This window comes from Petaurus breviceps, unplaced genomic scaffold, assembly GCF_028583685.1.
Source record: "Petaurus breviceps papuanus isolate PSGF00001 unplaced genomic scaffold, PetGlider_PUasm1.0 90630, whole genome shotgun sequence".
Taxonomy (NCBI): Eukaryota; Metazoa; Chordata; class Mammalia; order Diprotodontia; family Petauridae; genus Petaurus; species Petaurus breviceps.
In genome coordinates, this window is record NW_027187291.1 from 464,433 (window position 1) to 485,385 (window position 20,953).

Here is a 20,953-nt window from a genome sequence, read left to right on the forward strand (position 1 = left end):
GCATATATTATCTTATGCTGTGAAGGAGAGAGGTTCTCCTTACTTTGAATTTCAGCAGTTCTCAGAGGTGGTTTGTCTTCCCTAAATAACAGCATGAAATTTTCAACAGATCATAGGTGGGCATTAGTAATCTTTCTTCTTTACCTTATTAAACCACTAATCATTGTGTAAACTAGTTAATTTGCAGTTGAGCAAAAATAATTTTTGAAATTGGCACCATCAGGAATGCTGACTGGTTGCCTGTAGCCATTGTAATATTTAGCAACCTCAGCGTTGATGGGTTAGTGTCCCAGTTAGTAGCACTTTTCATGGTGAAGTACTATTAGTAGCTGTTCAAATTTAGAATCATTTCAATCAATCTTTAAAAAAGACTCCACCAATGTTTTCATTGATTTTTTTTTTAAATTCCTTAAGAAGCAGGATAGTTTCAAGAGACAAGAGAAAGAACATAGAAATACAGAGCATTTTTTATTTTGGGGTTTCTTCTCATTTCCTTTTAACATGTGAGGTGTGTTTATAAGGCAATATGATAAATACATGCAAGAACACTTATATCCAATTAGGTGACCTTCCCTATAAATTAGTCAATGCCCTTGGGAAGTTATATACATTCCGGTGATGCTATAAATATTTAAGTTATTTTTAGAACTCTGCTTTTAAAATTGCTTTCAAAACCGATTTAGCAGCTCCACTCGAAATATCAGTTATTGTTTTATAGTCACCTTGTTTTTGTCCAGAGTATTTTGCCAAGTTTGATCAGCTACCTTATTTGTCCCTAGAGTCCTTGGCACTGTCCAATTAAAGAAGTTGCATACCATCTGGCTTGTCACTCAACCCCAAGCAAGGTCCACTCACTTTCACTTAAAACCTGTTGTGTTGTCTCTCCATTACAATGTGAGCACCTTGAAAGCAAGGACTGTCTTTTTTTTTTTTAATTTGTATTTCTAGAACTGTGTCCTTAGTAAGCACTTAATGAAAACATCCTTCTTCATTCATTCATGATTGACTGATGATACTCAGGCTTTAGGTTCTGAAGTTCTAAAAGGGGCATTCCAAAACATTCTGAATAATAATAGCAGCATAATTAAGGCTAAGTGTGTGGCCTCCAGAGTGACTGCTTGAACAATGATGATACTTTTCTGGATATATAAATTCTGATGTGTTTCTTTATAGTCAGCTCCTGATTAAATTTGTGAACCTTCCAAGCAGTATGCTTCAATTGTTAGTAATTAGTAATAAAGTGACCATTTTTATTTGTGTAACATGGTATATGAAATGTAGGTGACAATTTTATAGTTGCTGATTTCTAGCAATTTTAAATTTTATCTTGAACCTTAGAAGCACTTGTAATCTGTTCTCTCTGAAAGTCAGATGAAATGGTTGTGCTGAACTGAGACAGAATGAAATTGTTCAGCTTATCCTACATTTTTGTTGGCATTGTGCTACTTATAGATTCAGTGTATATAATTATTTGTTGTTTGAAAAGTTAGATAAGCTTCATGGTTCATTTTATTGATATCTTTCAGACCAATCCTTGACTTTTCATGAAGGATTACAGTGGTGTCAATACGAAGAACCATTTTCCTATTTTGAATGAACCTAGATAACAAAGACTATGGAGTTTTTCTTAGGGATTTATTCTTGCATATATTTTGAAATTTCTTAAACTTTATTATTTATTTATTATAAATATTGACACAAATGTTCTAATATACAAAGAATACAAAAATGAGCAGTTGAAATTTTCTTCTTTTGAATACTTTACATATATACATACACACACACACATCTACCTACCTCTTTTTTTAAAGATAGGCATATGGCAGAGTAGATTTACTTCCTATCACTGACATATGCTGACTCTGTACTCTGTGGCCCTGGGCAAGTTATGGTCCTCTAAATGCTTTAGCAGTTCTCAAAAGCTGTAAGTCGAAAAGAAGGTGCCAACTGGTACAGAGGGTTTCCAGGATCAATGAAATTACAAGTCAGGTCATTTTTCCTTTACATTATTGTAGATAAAATTTGTTATCCTGGTTCTATATATTTGACTTGGCATCAGTTCATATGCAGATCTTACCAAAATTCTCTCAGTTCTTGACACTCATAATTTCCAAAGGTGCAATAATATTCCTTTATATTTATATATCATAGTTTGCTTAGCCATTCCTATTTTGGTAATTTTAGACTGAAAGTTAATGAAGTGACATGGTTATGTGAACTTAGTCATATTTGGTAAATAAGATCTGATACTAACTGTGATTTGGTCACATGAAAATAAAAGTTATCCCCCCAAAAGGCGAAATAGATTTTTTAAACAAATGTTTAAAAAAATTTAATTTTTTAAAAAAATTATTCCTGGCATCTTAATTTTAATTATCTCTTTTTTTCTAAGGCAAACGTTAACTTCATGGTAATGATTTTCATTTGTCCTCTGTCACAGGTACAGGAACCTTAAAGATAGATTTTGTTGGAGAGCTAAATGATAAAATGAAAGGTTTCTATCGAAGTAAATACACCACTCCTTCTGGAGAGGTTCGTTATGCTGCTGTCACACAGTTTGAGGTATGTACTGTTTTCCCTACTACTTTAGTTTTTTAAATATTAGTATTTGAAGTAAAGTTTATTCCATTATATTGAGTAATTAGTCAAAGCCAGATGATACTAGCCTTAACTGTATTTGTGTTTTGAAAAATCTTTGTCTTATCTTCAGTAAAATAAGTATAATGGTGATTGAATTTATACTTCATGTCCCAAAAGTCTCAGCCCAGTTTTAATGTTTAAAACTGGGCTGAGACTTTTGGGACATTCTGCACTGTTTCATTTACAAGAAACGAAATCAGATGGATAGATACTGAACTGGACTATCTAGTATTTGGATTGATTATAGAAATGGCACTCTTCACAATCAGAAGCATCCTTTTAATGTCTGAAAAGTGGCAATTTTCTACTAAAACTGGACCATCTGAAGAATGAAAATTATTTCCTGTGTAATTGGAAGTGTTCCCTTAGAGCTTTTAGATCTTGGCTTTATCTGAAATAGACTTGCTTCGTTTTCTTTTAAGAAAGATTTAATTCTTGGGTTTGGGTTTTTGTTTTTTTTAGCTTTTTTTCCTTAATTTTTTATTTGTCAAAGGGGGATATATAATTTGTGTGAACTAGTAGAGAAGTACATTTCTTTTTACTCATCAGGAGATATGTATCCCATAGCATTGGTATTCCTACTTTTCCTGTTAAAGAATGAAGGACATCAAGATGTCTAGAATTGAATTCTAAGAGCCAGATAAGTTGAGGAAAACTAGTCCAGTGGAAACTTAAAATGACTGCCCTGCATTTCAAAAGGTCTTTCTATTTCTTCACTCCATAACTGTTTTACATTATTTTTTTAATAAGAGTTGACTTTTCTTTTTGTCCTAGCCTTATATACATATATATTGATTATTACGTGTTTTCTCCTATCGAGGTGAATATTATTAATAAATCTGTTTGTATTAAGCTTAAAATAGATGCTGTAATACTTTGTGATGAAAGTAGAATTATAATTTTATCATCAGGGTCTTTAGTAGATGATAGCCAGTGGAAAAATGTTTATGATTTCTTCGTGAAGTTTCCTATTTTGCTAACTTAGAAATTTTTTTTCCCTTAAGGCTACTGATGCCCGTAGGGCTTTTCCTTGCTGGGATGAACCTGCTATCAAAGCCACATTTGATATCTCATTGGTTGTCCCTAAGGATAGAGTAGCTTTATCAAACATGGTATGTATGTGTTAATAAGTAGTTTGGAATTTGTAACAAGCTGTCAGAAGTTTGGTTTGCTGATTTAACTCAAGTTTAATGATTTAACTTAATAAATGCTTTTATTTGAATCTACTGTCTATATTCTTTTGAAAGAAATGTGCTCTTAGAGTACAATTAAATGTAAGTAGCTAAGCAAGAATCACGTTAAAACTATACTTAAAATTTTTTATTACATGGTGGGAGAAAGTGTTTTGACTTTTTCTCAGCAAGCTTCAAGATTTATATTTACATTATATAGAGGGAAGTTTTATTGAGTTAATCATATTTTAAAATCTGTTTCTGTACTTATAAGTAGCAGGCCACATATATGATATTTGAAGGACTGCCATGACCAGTGACATTACAAGTAGGCAGAGCTGGAAGCAGTCATGATATGATTCCAGTGACACTGGAAAGACACTACTGCTCAGAAGCCTTCGAACACAGCTCTCCCACCCTGAGTGACTGATCTGAAATTCCACAGTTTTGTTCCTTTATTCTTTGTCAGCTAATCAAAAAGCAGATATCCCTAGGTGTTATACCTAAAGCCAAAATAGTCATTTATAGCTTTAGATCAATGTTTTTCCTGTTCCTTCCTAAGACCTGATTTTGTTGACATAATCAGGAAAACAAGTACCTGAGTTGAGGGAGATAATTGAACCTATCAGGCATAAAATTGTTGCCTTCACAGGCAAACTTTTGACAAAATGTCTGATGTTGGATGCTTGGTTGAGAAAAGCTTCCGTCTAAAAATATTTGTAACTCAGACATAGTATAGCATTCTCCCATTAACAAATAATTTCTTTATATTCACCTGCTCCAAGTATCTTTTACCATATAAATCTCAGAGAAGTTATATTTTGATCCCTAATATTCTAGTATGAATGAGTTAGAGAGGTTTCAGGGGTTAGGGTTAGGATTGGGGTTAGGATACTGGATTGGGGAAGGTGGCACTGGGTATAGAACTGGACTTACTGTGGATGGGAATTGATAGAGAACTAAATGGGAAAGAAGGGCCTGAAGAAAAGCTTTGTGAATTTTGTAGTTTCATTTTTGTAGACTATCTGTGCTTGTTGTTGGCTAATGTATTTTTCTGTCTTTTTCTTTCTGCTATTTGAAAGAATGTAATTGACCGAAAACCATACCCTGATGATGAAAATTTGGTTGAAGTGAAGTTTGCCCGAACACCTGTGATGTCAACATACTTGGTGGCATTTGTTGTAGGGGAATATGACTTTGTTGAGACGAGGTCAAAAGATGGTGTGTGTGTTCGTGTTTATACACCTGTTGGCAAAGCAGAGCAAGGAAAATTTGCATTAGAGGTAAATATATTTGGTGGGAATCTGTGTTGGAGAATTTGTATTCCTAATAGATTACTTTATAATTTATATTATCAAGTAAAATTTGTTTTGTCTTTGTGGTTTTTGTTGCTGTTGGGATAACAGGAAATCTGAAGTTGGTGTTGAATTGTTATTTTACAACATGTAAATTAAAAGAATCCACATTATGATAAAAAGAGATACTACCTTTTATCCAGGGACAGGAGCTAATAATAGTGTAGTTATAACTTTAATGCTGTCATTTATTGACTAGAATTTGGATAACTGTGTTTTTTGTAAATCCTGACATTTGGATATTCTTTTGGAGATGGTGTTTCTTTGTTTAGAAACTTGATATTTCTAGAGTAGTTTCAGATTTCCCTTGTGATTTATCTGCCAATTACAATCAAAAGCTTTATCAGGCCTGTCCTTGCGTTCATTTTTTTGTAGGTTGCTGCTAAAACTCTACCTTTTTATAAGGACTACTTCAACGTTCCTTATCCTCTACCCAAAATTGATCTCATTGCTATTGCAGACTTTGCAGCTGGTAAAGTAAATTTCATTTTATTGCTGAATTTTATTGATCTTTAAATTATATTATAAGAAAGTGTAATATATTTTAAATATCTGTAATTTTTTTGTGTGTTTATTTTGTAAAGGTGCCATGGAGAACTGGGGCCTTGTTACTTATAGGTATGTTAACAATACATTATCCTGCCTTACTTTTGCTTTCCTAGTTCCTTCCTTCCTTCCTCCCTCCCTCCCTCCTTCCCTTCCTTCTTTCCTTTTGCAGAGCAATTGGGGTTAAGTGACTTGACTGAGGTCACACAACTAGTAAATGTTAAGTGTCTGAGGCTGGATCTGAACTCAAGTTCTCCTGACTCCAGCGGCCCCCCTTTCCTAGTTTTTATATATAAGGACTGCTGACATTGAATTTCATCCTAGTGAATATTAAACAATTACAAAGTAGTATAATGAGCTTAAGAATTTTTTCCTTTTTTTAAAACAATGCCCCTGGGGGCAGCTAGGTAGAACAGTGAATAGAGTACCAGCCCTGGAGTTGGGAGGACCTGAATTCAAATAGACCCTCAGACACTTAACACAAAAAACTAGCTGTGTTACCTTGGGCAAGTCACTTAACCCCAATTCTCCCCCAACCCAAACAAACAAAAAAATGCATTTCAGAAAATCATGAACACTTCAAGCCTACTATGCAGAGTTGGAGGATTTCAACACAATCACTAGTAGAATTTTTCAGATGATTCCTCTTGTCATACTTCTCATTTTGATTAATGAATGATCTCCCCATAATAGTTCTCCAGCATTGAAAACTGGTCTCATTTGGGTTATTTTTTAACTTAGGTTTTTACCATCTCTGTTACCAGAAACATTAGATTTTTAAAGCACTGTCTATAAACAAGTTCCCAGTTTCCATTTTCATTTGTCTGCTCAGATGAACTACATTTCAAACAGTCAACTCTGTTTCGTTTTTATGTAGAATGCATTTTTTCTCTTCTCCATTTTTAGAGAAACACAAGATTCTTCCTTATCTTCTAGATGAAATTCCATGATTTTAGACAGTCTCATATTTTACCTTGAAAGTGAGAGGATGCCTTTGTGGTTAAGTCTTTGATCTTTTATAAGTACTCAGGTTCTATTAAGATCTAATCTAATTTTTTTTTCTCTCCTTACATACATACAATGGAATAATGTTTTCCTTGTAGGTCTCTGGAATTGAATTTGATATTTTTGTGTGCTATTTTTCAGGAAACTGTTTTTCAGTGTATTATCTTGTCGTTACTTTGGTTTTTCTTACTGTATTAATCAGCTTGGTTTTTTTTTTCTTTTTAAACATAGGGAGACTGCATTGCTTATTGATCCAAAAAACTCCTGTTCTTCATCCCGCCAGTGGGTTGCTCTGGTTGTGGGACATGAACTCGCCCATCAATGGTTTGGAAATCTTGTTACTATGGTATCTAATATTTTTAAGTGTTTTCAATATATTTACCTTCATCCTGCTACTGCTGCACATCCTCTTGACTACACAGCATTTCTGGGATAGGCTGGAGTATTGTGCACAAGGAAATAATTGGGTGATGGAGAGGAATTATTTTGAAAGGTCTACCTTGAAAAGTGAGTTTCAGAATCTTCCTATTGGTTGAATGTTTTTGAATATTATTTGTTCAGCAGAAGAGGTATTAAACTTGTTTTCACACTTTGTTTTTTTGTTTCATTGAATAAACATCCTGCAGTTATACATAAGTATTGTTACTATAAAGAGACAGGATTCTGATCAGGTACCAAGCTAAATAACTCACTTCTTAAAACATTTGAACTAATTTTTATGAGTCCCTTTTGTTTTTACATTACTGTCATTTCTGGCTATAACCTCTCTGTGTAGAGTCTCTCTGCCTCCCTTGCCCTCTTCCCCCTTTTAAGAGAAAATTGTGTTGCTGAAAGGTGTTTATAAATTCCCACACTGTAATACTGAAAACCTTGTTTACTAGATTTCTGCAGTGAATAGTCCCTGTCCTTCGGACTTAGCCTGCCACTCTTCTCTCACCCCCTAAACAAATACTATTTATGGAAGCCAACTGTGTTAGAGGTTGGGAAGTAGATTGCCATGCCAGAAGCACAGTATTTAATAAATGAACTAGAAGTAACACTGTAGTGAAAGGATTTGGAGATTCTGGAGCCAGCCAAATTCCCTAACTGTGGTATTCAGGCTGCCAAAGAGCAGAACGTGACTTGGATGGAACCTGGGTCCATATGTCACAACAAGGAAAAGAATGAAGAATTTGTCAAACCAACATGGTATATTTGAGGTTTCTAAAGAAAGCCCACCTTTTTATTTAATAAAAATAAATCCCTTTAATAATCACTACATTCCTAAAATGTTATTTTGAGGGAGGAAAGTTTTCTTTGAAAAATAATTCAGCATAAAAGTGGTATTCTCATGCTTGGAAGTTGAGAGGTATGCAGAAGGATCTCATAATAAAATCGGGTTAGTTGTTTCTTTCCAAACAAAGAATGTTTTTGCACAGCTATCAGAAGAGGGCATGAGTTGTAGCTTCTTAGAGAGGCCTCTAGGAATGATTTCCCTCTATTGGGAAAGCGTGTTTCACATTTTAAGAAAAGTTCAGTTCTTCTAATCTTGAAATGCTAATTCTTTGATACCATTAAAGTTAAATTAACTGAAATGAATATATAGATTAGACAAATTTTTTTTTACTTATCTGGGAATTTGAAAGAGAGTTGGAAGGCTTTTCATAGTCACATTAATCCCTTGGAATTCATTCTACATTACTCTTATCAAACATAACAAAAATTGTATCAAGTTCTTTTCTCTAAAAAATAATCAAAAGTTGATTTTTTTCAGTCTACAGTTTAGTATAGAATTCCAAAGAGCTTTTAAACTACTATTACCATCCCACTGATTGTTCATGTCCTTCAGTTGTAGTTCATATAACCTCTCCTAGGTACCTACATTATGATTGACAATAGCTATTTCCTGCAAACAAAAGGCAGTTATTTTACATTGCCTTGTTTTCTCTCAATATTCCTTTGTTCTCTTTGAAGAGAACTCCTAATATCATCTCTACACAGACATGTTCTCATTTTATATCTCTTTGACATCTTACCCATTAGCTCTCCCCCCCCTTTTTTTCACTTTCTTTTTCCTGTGCATTGTGATATAGTGAAAGCTACCTAGAAGTGGCTAGTGTCATTTGAGAGACACCTTTACTAAACTTATAAGGTCGATTCCATATGGTTCTGGTTGGCTTGCTTTTTTATGAAACTTAGCTTTCTCCAAAGAAATGGAGTACTTAACTAAATGTGTTGAGTTGCTTTTAGAATTCGTTAAATTGCTAGTGTTGAGGTAAAGGGTAAGTGAAACATTTTACAAAGTAGTTGAATTGATTTTTTCTTTAAATGCTCACATTTTTAAATTTTTTTAAAGGAATGGTGGACTCATCTTTGGCTAAATGAAGGCTTTGCCTCTTGGATTGAGTATCTGTGTGTAGACCATTGCTTCCCAGAATATGATATCTGGACTCAATTTGTTTCTGCTGATTATACTCGAGCCCAGGAACTTGATGCTTTAGATAATAGTCATCCTATTGAAGTAAGTAAAGTAAGCTATTCTTTCCCACTGTTAGCCTTAAAAATAAAGCTGTCTCACTTTTCAGTGAAATAAGTAACTTCTAATAGAGAAAATTTTCTCAAAGAATACAAAAAGAGGAAAGGATTATATGATTAACTTTACTTTTGTCTGCTCTGTCTTATGTTTTCGGTCTTTAAAAATCTAGCAAGGCTAACTTCTAATTTAGGTTATTTTTAAAGAAGGCTGGGAATTTGTTTGATTTTGGTTTATATAAATTTTTCCTAGAATATTATATACCCTGTGGGGCACTCAATAAATACTTGCTGGCTGAATTATAGTTGTAAATTGCACATTTAAGAACGACCTTCACCGTACATAGTTATTAACTAAACTTTTGGGGGAAATATTTGTTGCCCTTATATTTTTAAAAACTTACATGAAAAACAGATTAATGGAATATGGGAGAAATTGTGTATTAGAACTGTAGATAGAAGAGTTCATGACAAAGCAAGAGATAGGTTCTCAGGAGGTAAAATGGACAATTTTGATAAATTTTATAAGTTTTGGAGCAAACAAAACACACAAAAGAAATGTGCAAAATGTGAAAGAAATGTGAAGAAAAGTGAGAAATTGTGTGGGAGGAGAAATCTTTGTAGTAAGTTTTTCTGAAAGTTTTCATTTCAAGGATATATTGAGAACTGAGTCAAATTTTCACAAGTAATAACCATTCCCTGATTGATAAATGATCAAGGGATGTGAATTGGCAGTTTTTAGAGGAAGAAATCCCTGCTATCAACAGCAAAAATGCTTTAGATCACAAATAGACATATGCAAATTAAAACAAGTCTGAGGTATTACCTCACATTCATCAAATTATCTAAGATGACAAAAACGGTAAATAAATGCTGAAAGGAGACATGGGAAAACAAGTACTTTAATGTACTGTTGGTGGAACTGTAAGCTATTTCAGCCATTCTGGAAAGCAGTTTGGGTCTATGTCTAAAAAGCTATTAAAACTCTACATGCCTTTTGACCTGTCAGTATTACTCTTAAATCTATACTCCAAATAGATCACAAAGGGGGAAAGGACCCTTAAGTACAAATATATTTAAATCTGCTTTCTGTGTTAGCAAAGAATTGGAAACTGAAGGAAAGTCTATCAGTTGGGGAATGGAAGGACAAGTTATAATATATGAATGTGATAGAATAATATTGTGCTAGACTAAATGATGAAGTGGATGGTTTCTGAAAGACCTGGGAAGACTTGGAGGAACTGATTCAAAGTGAAGAGAGCAGAGCTAGGACAATTTATGCAGTAACAACAATATTAGAAAGATAATGAAATGTAAAAGATTTAATAACTCTAATCACCATAATGATTTGCTATAGCTCCAGAGAACTCCTTTCAAGCATACTGTCCATTTTCAGATAGAATACTGATAGACTCAGCCTAGAGTCCAGGTTGAAGCATTTTTCCTTTTCCTTCCTTATTTTTTGGACATGACGAATTTGGGAATTTGTTTTGTCTGGCTACATATTTGTAAGGGTTTTGTTTTTCTCATCTCAGTGGGTGAGGCGTGGGGGAGGGAGAAGGAAGAAAATTTGGCACTTAAATTGAATTAAAAAAAAACTTACATGAAAAGATTAACTCAGTATAGCTCTTGATTGTCACTTAACCTTTCTTTATCCCAGTTAACTTATCTGAAAAAAACTATTAACTTCTAAGAATGAGAGTCTTGGGCATTAAAAATGAGTCTTTGGTAGGGCGACTAGGGGGCACAGTGAATAGTGCACCGGCCCTGGAGTCAGGAGGACCTGAGTTCAAATCTGGGCTCAGACACTTAAAACTAGCCATGTGACCTTGGGCAAGTCACTTAACTCCAATTGCCCTGCCCTCCCCCCTCCAAAAAAAAATAAAGAGTCTTTGACATCATTGATCATGGTGTTACATAGCTATAGATCATTATTCTAGTATGAGAAACTAAATCGGGGTGGCTAGGTGGTGCAGTGAATAGAGCATCGGCCCTGGAGTCAGGAAGACCTGACTAAAAATCTGGCCTCAGACACTTACCACAAAACTAGCCATGTGACCTTGGGCAAGTCACTTAACCCAAATTGCCCTGCCCTCCCCCCTCCAAAAAAAAAAAAAAAAAGAAACTAAAGGAAACATCTCTTGGTTTACGTTTTCCTCATTACCCTCTCATTCACCCCCCAGTTCTTTTTTTATTCCTTCTTTAATTCCACACAGTCATGTTAGGTTGATTTTATTTTGTGAGAGAATAATGAACAAGGGGCATAAGGTTAATAACCATTCTACTTTATTAGTATGCTTCTTGAAATTTATGGTAGGTCAGTAACATTAATGAATAGACAGAAATCTCTTGTGGAATATAAAGATTTTTAGGAAAGTAATAATATTTTTTAGTCTTTCTACTTTATTAACCTTGAATCACACCATATTTGCCAGGTCAGTGTGGGCCATCCTTCCGAAGTTGATGAGATATTTGATGCTATATCCTATAGCAAAGGGGCGTCTGTCATCAGAATGTTGCATGACTACATTGGGGATAAGGTAAAAAAAAAAAACCCACATAAAACAGTCTTCTACCATTTATGGTAAAGTTTATAGTGGGGCATTACTTTGTGTTTATGGAGAAATGTGTTAATATGTTAGCCTTAGACGTGAATTCTCTATTTGGATTAAATTTCTAATAGCTAAACAATTTATTATTTATAGAAATTTTACCAGGTTTTAGTTTATTCTTAAGTTTTGTTTACCTTGACTGTCATGATTTCTTAGATAGTCAGGTAAAGGGTAGATTATGGAAATGGAAAAGGATTTTTTAAAATTGTCATTTAAATGTGTGAACTTGACAAATCAATCATTTTCATATTCAAAGAACAGAACAAAGAGACTTGTATAAAAAACCTTGAATCTCTTAAGAGTTTAAAACATTTCTTAAAAAATTTAAGTGTCAAATTTATTTATTTATTTGTTTGTTTGTTTGTTTTTCTTTTCTTTCTTTCTTTCTTTCTTTCTTTCTTTCTTTCTTTCTTTCTTTCTTTCTTTCTTTCTTTCTTTCTTTCTTTCTTTCTTTCTGTCTGTCTGTCTTTCTTTCTTTCTGTCTTTCTTTCTTTCTGTCTGTCTTTCTTTCTTTCTGTCTTTCTTTCTTTCTTTCTTTCTTCTTTTGAAGGGCAATTGGGTTAAGTAACTTGCCCAAGGTTATGCGGCCAGTTTTTTTGTGTGGCTGTTAAGTGTCTGAGGCCGGAACTGAACTCAGGTCCTCCTGACTCCCAGGCCGGTGCTTTTACTCTCTGCGCCACCTAGCCACCCCTTAAATGTTAAATTTAACAGTGTAGTGCAAACACAGCCCTGCTTGTTTGTGTCCTTTTCTGAGTTTCCTGTTTTCTTTTATATTAATTTTTACTGATGATTTTTTTCTTTTATTTTCTTCTGGGAAGAATTTTGTTTTTAATGATTACAAATGGTGGTGGTAGAGAAATGCATGGAGTATATGTGTTCTCAAGTAACAGGCAAAAAAATTTATGAGTCAGGAAGATCCATTGATATTTAAAATGTACAGTTCTAAATTTGAAAAGAACTATAATTATTTTCAGTCCCCCAAATGTAGGAACAAATAGAAATAAAAAGCAGTAATAGAGAAGTGAGAATATCGATGTGGAAATGGGCACAAATCTGACATTGTGACAGTATTATGTTTTTAAAATTTGTGTATTTTCAGGACTTTAAGAAAGGAATGAACATATACTTAACCAAGTTTCAACAGAAGAATGCAGCCACAGGTAATGTTTAATATTTCAGGGGCATGAAAAGAAAATGAAGGTGGTTTACATTTTATATTCAGGAACCCTTTGATTTGATTCATTAACTCATAACAGTTTCAGTGTTCTCTCACATGTGCATTTAGATTAGTATACAGTAGGGTGAGGAGTGCTAAGGAGTTAGTCTCAGTGGGTCAAAAATCATTGTCATCCACTGTTCTGCTCCCTCAGAATATGCTGCTACTTTAATTATTTGAAAGTGCTATATTTACCTCAAGCAGAACACCCTAGCCCATTGTCCAAATTCTGGAACTTTTTTCTTGCTTTTTAGACAGTTGTTGGATAATTGACCATTAAATCATCTGGAAGTATCCATTTGTAAAAATGGTCATGTGGGATTATGGGTCTAAAATGAGGTAATTTCATTGTATTCTGACCTGTAATGCTTATGGTTGCTTTCTGAGTTTCTAATGTAAGATTACTATTTGTGTTGAAATTACTGTTCTATTCTCCCTAGTTGTACTTTTCTTTTAGTGCACTTTTCTTTTTTCTTTTTTTTGGAGGGGGGAAGGCAAGGCAATTAGGGTTAAATGACTTGCCCAGAGTCACACAGCTAATAAGTGTTAAGTGTCTGAGGCCGGATTTGAACTCGGGTCTTCCTGACTTTAGGACCGGTGCTCTATTTGCTGTGCCACCCAATTGCCCCTACTGTATTTTTCATAATGTACTTTTCAATTTTTTGTTATGTTAAAGTTAGTATTAAGTCTGAGATGGATTTGGTGGGGTGCAAGGTGAGAGGGAGAGAAATTGTAATGTGGATAAACCTTCACAAGCAGTTGAGATTAAGGAGATAGTGTTGAGTTTACATTGTGGAAAGGTAGACAGAGAAAGCTCTGGTGACCAAGGTGACTGACCTGCATCCAATTCAATCAGTAAACATTTATTAAGCACCTGCTATGTGCTAGGCATGTGCTAAGCTTTTAATAAAAAAAAAAGGTCCCTGCCCTCAAGAAACTTACAGTCTGAAGGGTGAACTAACACAGAAGAAAGCAGGAAAGGGGAGAGGAACCACAGAAGAACACTGGGGAGTGTCCAGCTGGTTGAGTCTTACTTCATGAAGTTAAAACCAGGCAGAACAGCAGATGCGGAGTAGAGTGAAAATATAAACCTGCATGCCACTAAAAACAAGCCTTATGGCCATCTTATATTTTTTCAGTCTTAGTCAAAAGAATTATTTTATTGTATCTTATTTTATTGTATCTTGGTGTCATGTAGTCATTAGCTTTTATTTGGCTAATTCTAATTTTTAAGGAATTTTTTTTCTTTATTGAGGTTTTTTACCTCTTTCATTTGGCCAATTCTGATTTTAAGGAGTTCTTTTCTTCAGTATTTTCTTTCTTTTTTTTTTTTTATGAGCAGTCAGGGTTAAGTAACTTGCTCAAGGTTACAAGGCCAGTTATTTCTGGGTGTGGTGCTAAGTGTCAGAGCCCGGATTCAATCCCCAGGTCATCTTGACACTGGAGCCGGTGCTCTTACTCGCTGAGCCACCTGGCTTCCCCTAGTATTTTCTTTAGACTTTAAAACATACTTCAATTATTTTTGGTTTTGTGGGATTTTTTTTATTTTCACTTTCAAATTCTCTTCATCCCATGCCCATTGAAACGGTAAGCAGTTGAGTATCAGTTATACATGTGAAATTATGCAAAACATCTCCACTTTAACCTTATTTCCAAAGAAAGAGAAAATTATACTTCAGTTTGCCCTCACACACAGTTCATGAGTTCTCTTTCTTGAGATGAATAGCATTTTTCATTGTGAGTCCTTAGGAATTTCCTTGGATCATTGTATTGATTGGAGTAACTAGGTCTCTCAGAGTTGATCAGCTTTACAACATTGCTGTCACTGTGCCCAGTGATCTCCCCATTCTTCTCACTTCACTGTTCATCATCAATTCATATAGGTCTTGCCATGTTTTTTGGAAACCACCCCCCCTTCATTGTTTCTTTTAGGGTAATATTACTCTGTCACAATCGTATATACTTGTTCAGCCATTTCCCAATTGATAGACAAAGGATATAAATAGGAAGTTTTCAGAAGAAGAAATCAAAAGCTATCTGTAGATTATATGAAAAAAAAATGTACTAATCAGAGGTTTCCAAACTTATTTGGCCTACTACCTCCTTTTTAAAAACAAAAATTGACCTGGGATCGATTCTGGGCTCAGATACTTAACACCCACCCAAAATAACTGGCCACATAACCTTGAGCAAGTTACTTAACCCCAATTGCTTTAAATAAAAAATTTACTTAGTGCCCCCTGGAAATCTGCTTTATTTAACCTTTTAACAGCTTTTTTTCTTTTTTAAATTTATGTCATTTCAAACTACTATGGTTCCCTTGGATCATTCTAAGGTCTTCCTGGCCCCCAACCCCCCCACCCTCCCAGAGGTGATATTGCCCACTTTGGAAACCTATGCAAATCACTATTAATGAGAGAAAAGCAAATTAAAGCTACTCTGGAATGGGGGGGGGGGGGAATAGGTACACTGATGAACTGCTGGTGAAATTGCGAACTAGTTCATCTGTTTTAGAGAAGTTTGGAATTATGCCAAAGAGCTATAAAATCGTCAAAATCCCTTTGACCCAGCTATCCACTCCTAGGTCTGTATCCCAAAGAGATCAAAGGAAAAGGACAGGGACACACACACAAAACTATAACAACTCTTTTGGTGGTGGCAAAGAATTGTAAATCAAGAGGATGCTGATTTTACCAAGCTATTAATACTCTTTTCACAAATTTCTTACATAGCTCTCATTTGTTTTTCCCAGTTTATCCTTTACCATTCTTGCTGAATTTTAAATCTTTTTTTTTTTCTAACAAATTTCTTTAGCTGTTCTGGGAATTCTTATTAGGCTTGTGTCCAATTAGCATTATTCTTTGAGACTTTACTTGTAGATATTTTCTGTTTTTTGTGTGGGTTTTTTTGTTTGTTTTTGCTTTTTGGAGGGGGGAAGTTAGGGCAGTTGGGGTTAAGTGACTTGCCCAAGGTCACACAGCTAGTACGCGTTAAGTGTCTGTGGTCAAATTTGAACTCAGGTCCTCCTGATTCCAGGGCTGGTGCTCTACTCACTGTGCCACCTAGCAGCTCCGACTTGTAGATATTTTCAAGTCATTGTCTTCTGTGTTAGTCTTGAGTTTTCCTGTCACCATAGTAGCTTTTTATGGTCAGGTTCTTTTGTTCTTGTTTGCACATTTTTCTAGCCTATTTTCTTGACTTTGGATTTTATGTTGGTGTTGGTCTCTGCTTACTTCTGGGGCTGTCTTTTATGTCCTCCTGCTGCTTTCACAGTTCATTGGGGGGGGGGGGGCCACTACCTTCAGAAGGACCCCAAAAATGTTTTGATCTGGGGCGAGATCTGAGCTCTGTTCACTGCCAGCCTCTTCTTCCCCACCCCCCCCCATCCCACCTTCCCATTCTATGCTCTACAGGTTCTTGACTTGGTCTAGGTGTGTATGGTTGTGTTTTTGTAGACTGTTGCTAGTCTCAGTCACTGTTAGCCCTCAGGGAGGTTCTGTATATTCACATTGACTAAACTGCTTACTCTCTCTTAGAGTAAGTCTCTACTACAGACTTATATTTGGGGCTAAGGGTTAGAACTGAGTTCCCAGTCTGCTCTTGAGCTTAAAGCCTCACAGCAGTGTTTCTGGTTCTTGTTCCTAGCTTCTTACAGGTAGGAGCCCCTGTTCCCTCATTACTATGACCAATCATCTCTGCCCTGGAACTGTGACTTGGTACTGGGTCTGTGGACAACAAAGCTATTAGAGGGCACCCATTCCTACTCTCAAGGCTTGTACAGGGGTCCATTGACATCTCTACCCAGGTGTTCAGTACCCTTATTGGCCCTGATTCTGGACTGCTTGCCGCTGCTGCCACACTCTCCTGAGTAGTACCCATCTTAATGTCTGTAGCCCTTTCTGACTATCTTCCTAAGCTGTCCTAGGCTGGAAAAATGTCTCACACTGACCTTTTCTTCCCTTTCCTGATGAGAATGCAGTTTGGCACATCTTTCTAAGTTGTGTAGAAAGGGAGAGCTGGGCAAAACTGCTGCCTCACACTTCATCATTTTGACTCTGCCCCTGATTGAAGTCTTGAACATGGAGTATCTTAAATAGATTCCTGGGATAGGTTGTGATGCAAATATAATATATGTTTCACAAATAACACTTTGTTTATCCTGACTGAAGTTCACCAACTGGGCAAATGATACCTATGTTAACAACTAGTGTAATAACCTGACAGATTTTATTTATTTATTTCATTGATTATTTTCATTAAAGTATGTTTTTAACACATCACAGTGGCATGTATGTAATAAACTAAACTGTGCTTTTTGAGCGGCCAGGTGGTGCAGTGAGTCAGAGCACAGGCCCCAGAGTCGGGAGACCTGGGATCAGTTCCGGCCCCAGATACTTCACACACACACACACACACACACACACACACACGGCCGTGTAACCTTGAGCAAGTTATATTTAACCCCAATTGCTTTATAAAAAAATAAACAAACTGTGCTTTGATTTGCCAAATACTTCTAATAACATCATTTCCCTAGTCTTCCTACTCTAAGATTGGCCTTTCTTTCTGGTTGAACTTCTTGAAAGGAGCTTTCACTCATTCTTTGTTCTACTCTTAAGCCTCTTACAGTCTTCTAAAGCTACTCTCTCAAAGGTTACCAGTGACCTCTTTATCAGGTCTTATCCTCCTTAACCCCCCTCATCTCTTATCTTTTTGACACATTCTTCTCTCACTGCTTCTAGGGGGAAAAGTACCTCCACATTCCTTTTATCATCACTTTGGTATTTTGTTATGTCTATTACCTGGCATATTGGCCTCCTTCCCCTCAATTGGCCTTTCCTACATTCTTTCCCTTGATCATCTTATTCACTCCCTTGGCTTTAGCTGTACCTTCCATGCCGATCACTCCTAAATCTGGATCTGTGGCCTTGACTTCTTTGTTTCAAACTCCAGATCCAAGGGGGGTGGCTAGGTAGCCCAGTGAATAGAGCATTGGTCCTGGAGTCAGGAGGCCCTGAGTTCAAATCCAGCCTCAAGACACTTAACACTTACTAGCCTTGTGACCTTGGGCAGGTCATTTAACCCCAATTGCCCTGCCTTCCCCCCTCCAAAAAAAATCTCCAGATCCATAACCCAACTATCTGCTGGATATCTGTTCCTCCATGTCCCACTGGCTTCTCAAGTTTAAAAGTTAATTTGTCACCTTCTTTTCAAAACCTGCATCTCCTCCCAACATCTTTAGAATTGCTTATAGTATACTGTCAAGAACATGAGTCTGCATAAAGATTCTAGTCTTTATATAATCTGCCACTAGCCAACTTTGTATGGTTGAGCAAATTTCATATTTCTCAACTTGTAAAATGAGGGAGTTGGATTGTCTATTCCAGTTCTAATCCTGAAATCTTAACTTCTTTAGCCTGACATTCTGAGTCCCTCTGCTCTGTTTTTACAGCTTTATGGCTCATTCATTATTTGTCTCTGAGTATTGTGGTTAAACGAAAACAGGTCATTTACTGTTTAATTAACATACCTTTTATTCTTCTTCCACTAAGCTAGTCATTTATTTATTTTCCCACATTTTAAAAAAATTTTTATTTGAAATGTTAAGTTCCAAATTCTATTCCTCCCCTCCCCTCCCCCTCCAGGAGCAATCAGATATAGCTTATGTTTGTACAGTTATGTAAAACATTTCCATGTTCTTTTGTACAAGAAAACTCAAATAAAAGGGAAAAAAATGGAAGAAAGTGAAAAATAACATGCTTCAATTATATTTAATCAGGATTAGTTCTTTCTCTGGAGGTGGATAGTATGCTTAATCATTAGTTCTTTGGAATAATAAGCTAAGTCATTCACAGTTCTTCATCGAACAGTATTGCTATTACTGTGTAGAACATTCTTCTGGTTCTGTTCACTTCACTATGTATCAGTTCATGTAAGTCTTTACAGCTTTTTCTGAAATCCTGTTTTGTCATTTCTCATAGCACAATAATATTCCATTACAAGCATATGATTGTAATGTAACCACAACTTATTTAGCCATTTTCCAATTGATGGGATTCCCTTTGATTTAAAATTCTTAGCCACCACTAAAAGAGCTGCTATAAATATTTTGTACAAATAGGCTCTTTTGCCCTTTTTTTGGATGTCTTCAGGCTATAGACCTATCAGTCATATTTGAGCCAGGCATTTATTAAGTACCCACTATGTTCTCTGACCTGCTTTAGGTGCTGAGGTTACAAAAACAAAACGGTCCTGCTTCTCTTACCCCCCCCCCCAAACCTCCCAATTCCTTTCCATTCCTACTTGGTTTTGGAGGCCCAAATTAAGTGTTAATTCCTCCAGAAGCCTTCCATCATTATCCCCTTCCTCTTAAGGTAATTTCTTTTTCTGAGCTCTTGATGCTTATAACACTTGATACTTATAGTGTACTTTTACATTCTATCCTGTATTATAATTATTTGTGAGCATATTATCTCCCCTACTTGATTGGGACATACTATTAATCATTGTATTTCCCAAGCTTATTACAATGTTCATGATGTAATAGGTGCTTAATACATTAATGCCTATCTCTTCCTTTGAATTAACGAAGGTAGGTAAATAAATAAACTGCTAGGCTCAGAGCAAGAGTGTCAAAATAGGTAGAACTTTGCCAGTTATTAATGCCAATTAATTATGCTTTCCGTTTAAATGTGGAACATTTAGTGCTCTCTTTAGCATTGTTTTGGTATGTGAAGGTAAATAATTTTTAGTAGAAATAAAATAACTTTATTACAGTTTTGGACACAAGAAAGTATTAACTGAGTCCATATGATAAAATGAAAACAAGGCCATTCAAATATATTGTCATTGACTTAGTGCTATTGATCCCTTTAATCAAAGCTTAACCTCTTGATTGATTTTTATCATAGAATTCAATCTAGTAGGGACCAAATAATATTTAAAATCTTTGTGATGTAGCCTAAAGATTTAGTTTCTGGTTTGTTTGGCATAAAGAATCCTAGAGACCTTGAATGTTCACTGGTTGCATTTCTTTTGCAGAGGACCTTTGGGAAAGTTTAGAAAATGCCAGTGGTAAACCTATTGCAGCTGTGATGAATACATGGACCAAACAGATGGGGTTTCCACTCATTTATGTGGAAGCAGAACAGGTAAATTGACAGAATCCAGCATTATATCTTATTCTATGTAAGAGAGAACGCATTGGAATGTTAGCAGACTTATTACATATGCTACTTGATATCTTAACTGAAGTTTCTAGATGATAACTAAGGCATGTCTATTTTTAGATTCTTTTTGATATACATACTTGCCAGATTGTCATTTCACTGGGATTGGTTGGGTGACAGTATGGTTAGAATGTATTATGTGGTATTTTGGAGGAAGTTTACTGAATTCAAGGAGTGACATTAAAGTCTGAGTTAACCTCCAACAAAACTGTGAGAATTATACATCTAACCTCAATGTCTGTTAAAACACAGTTCTAGAGGACTCATAATAAACATGCCTCCAGATAGATGATAAATTCAGAGTACAAATTGAAGCATATTGTTTTAGACTTGGCTAATGTGGGAACTTACTTTGTTTGACTATACATATTTGTAATTAGTTTTGTTTTCTTTCTCAATGAGAAGGAGAGATGGGAGGGGACTATTTGGAACTAAAAAAATTAAATTACATTATTATTATTTTTTAAAGCAATCGGGGTTAAGTAACTTGCTAAGGGTTACACGGCCAGTTATTTCTGGGTGTGGTGCTAAGTATCAGAGCCCGGATTCGATCCCCAGGTCATCCCGACTCGAGCCGGTGCTCTTACTCGCTGAGCCACCTGGCCGCCCCAAATTACATTATTTTTTTAAAAATGTACTGTTAATCCACTTTAATTTGTGGGAGGCT

At 35.5% G+C, this 20,953-nt stretch overlaps 1 protein-coding gene across 2 annotated transcripts in view; it reads left to right on the forward strand.

Moving 5' to 3' along the window:
- Nucleotides 1-20,953, forward strand: part of NPEPPS (aminopeptidase puromycin sensitive) — an 85,055-nt gene that overhangs the window by 35,979 nt on the left and 28,123 nt on the right. For both annotated transcript variants that reach the window (XM_069064287.1, XM_069064288.1), the window contains 10 exons: nucleotides 2,441-2,562; nucleotides 3,645-3,752; nucleotides 4,895-5,095; nucleotides 5,543-5,639; nucleotides 5,752-5,785; nucleotides 6,950-7,064; nucleotides 9,054-9,218; nucleotides 11,665-11,769; nucleotides 12,941-13,001; nucleotides 20,099-20,208. In XM_069064287.1, the coding sequence (XP_068920388.1) occupies nucleotides 2,441-2,562; nucleotides 3,645-3,752; nucleotides 4,895-5,095; nucleotides 5,543-5,639; nucleotides 5,752-5,785; nucleotides 6,950-7,064; nucleotides 9,054-9,218; nucleotides 11,665-11,769; nucleotides 12,941-13,001; nucleotides 20,099-20,208 (1,118 nt within the window). The remainder of the gene's footprint in view (nucleotides 1-2,440; nucleotides 2,563-3,644; nucleotides 3,753-4,894; nucleotides 5,096-5,542; nucleotides 5,640-5,751; nucleotides 5,786-6,949; nucleotides 7,065-9,053; nucleotides 9,219-11,664; nucleotides 11,770-12,940; nucleotides 13,002-20,098; nucleotides 20,209-20,953) is intronic.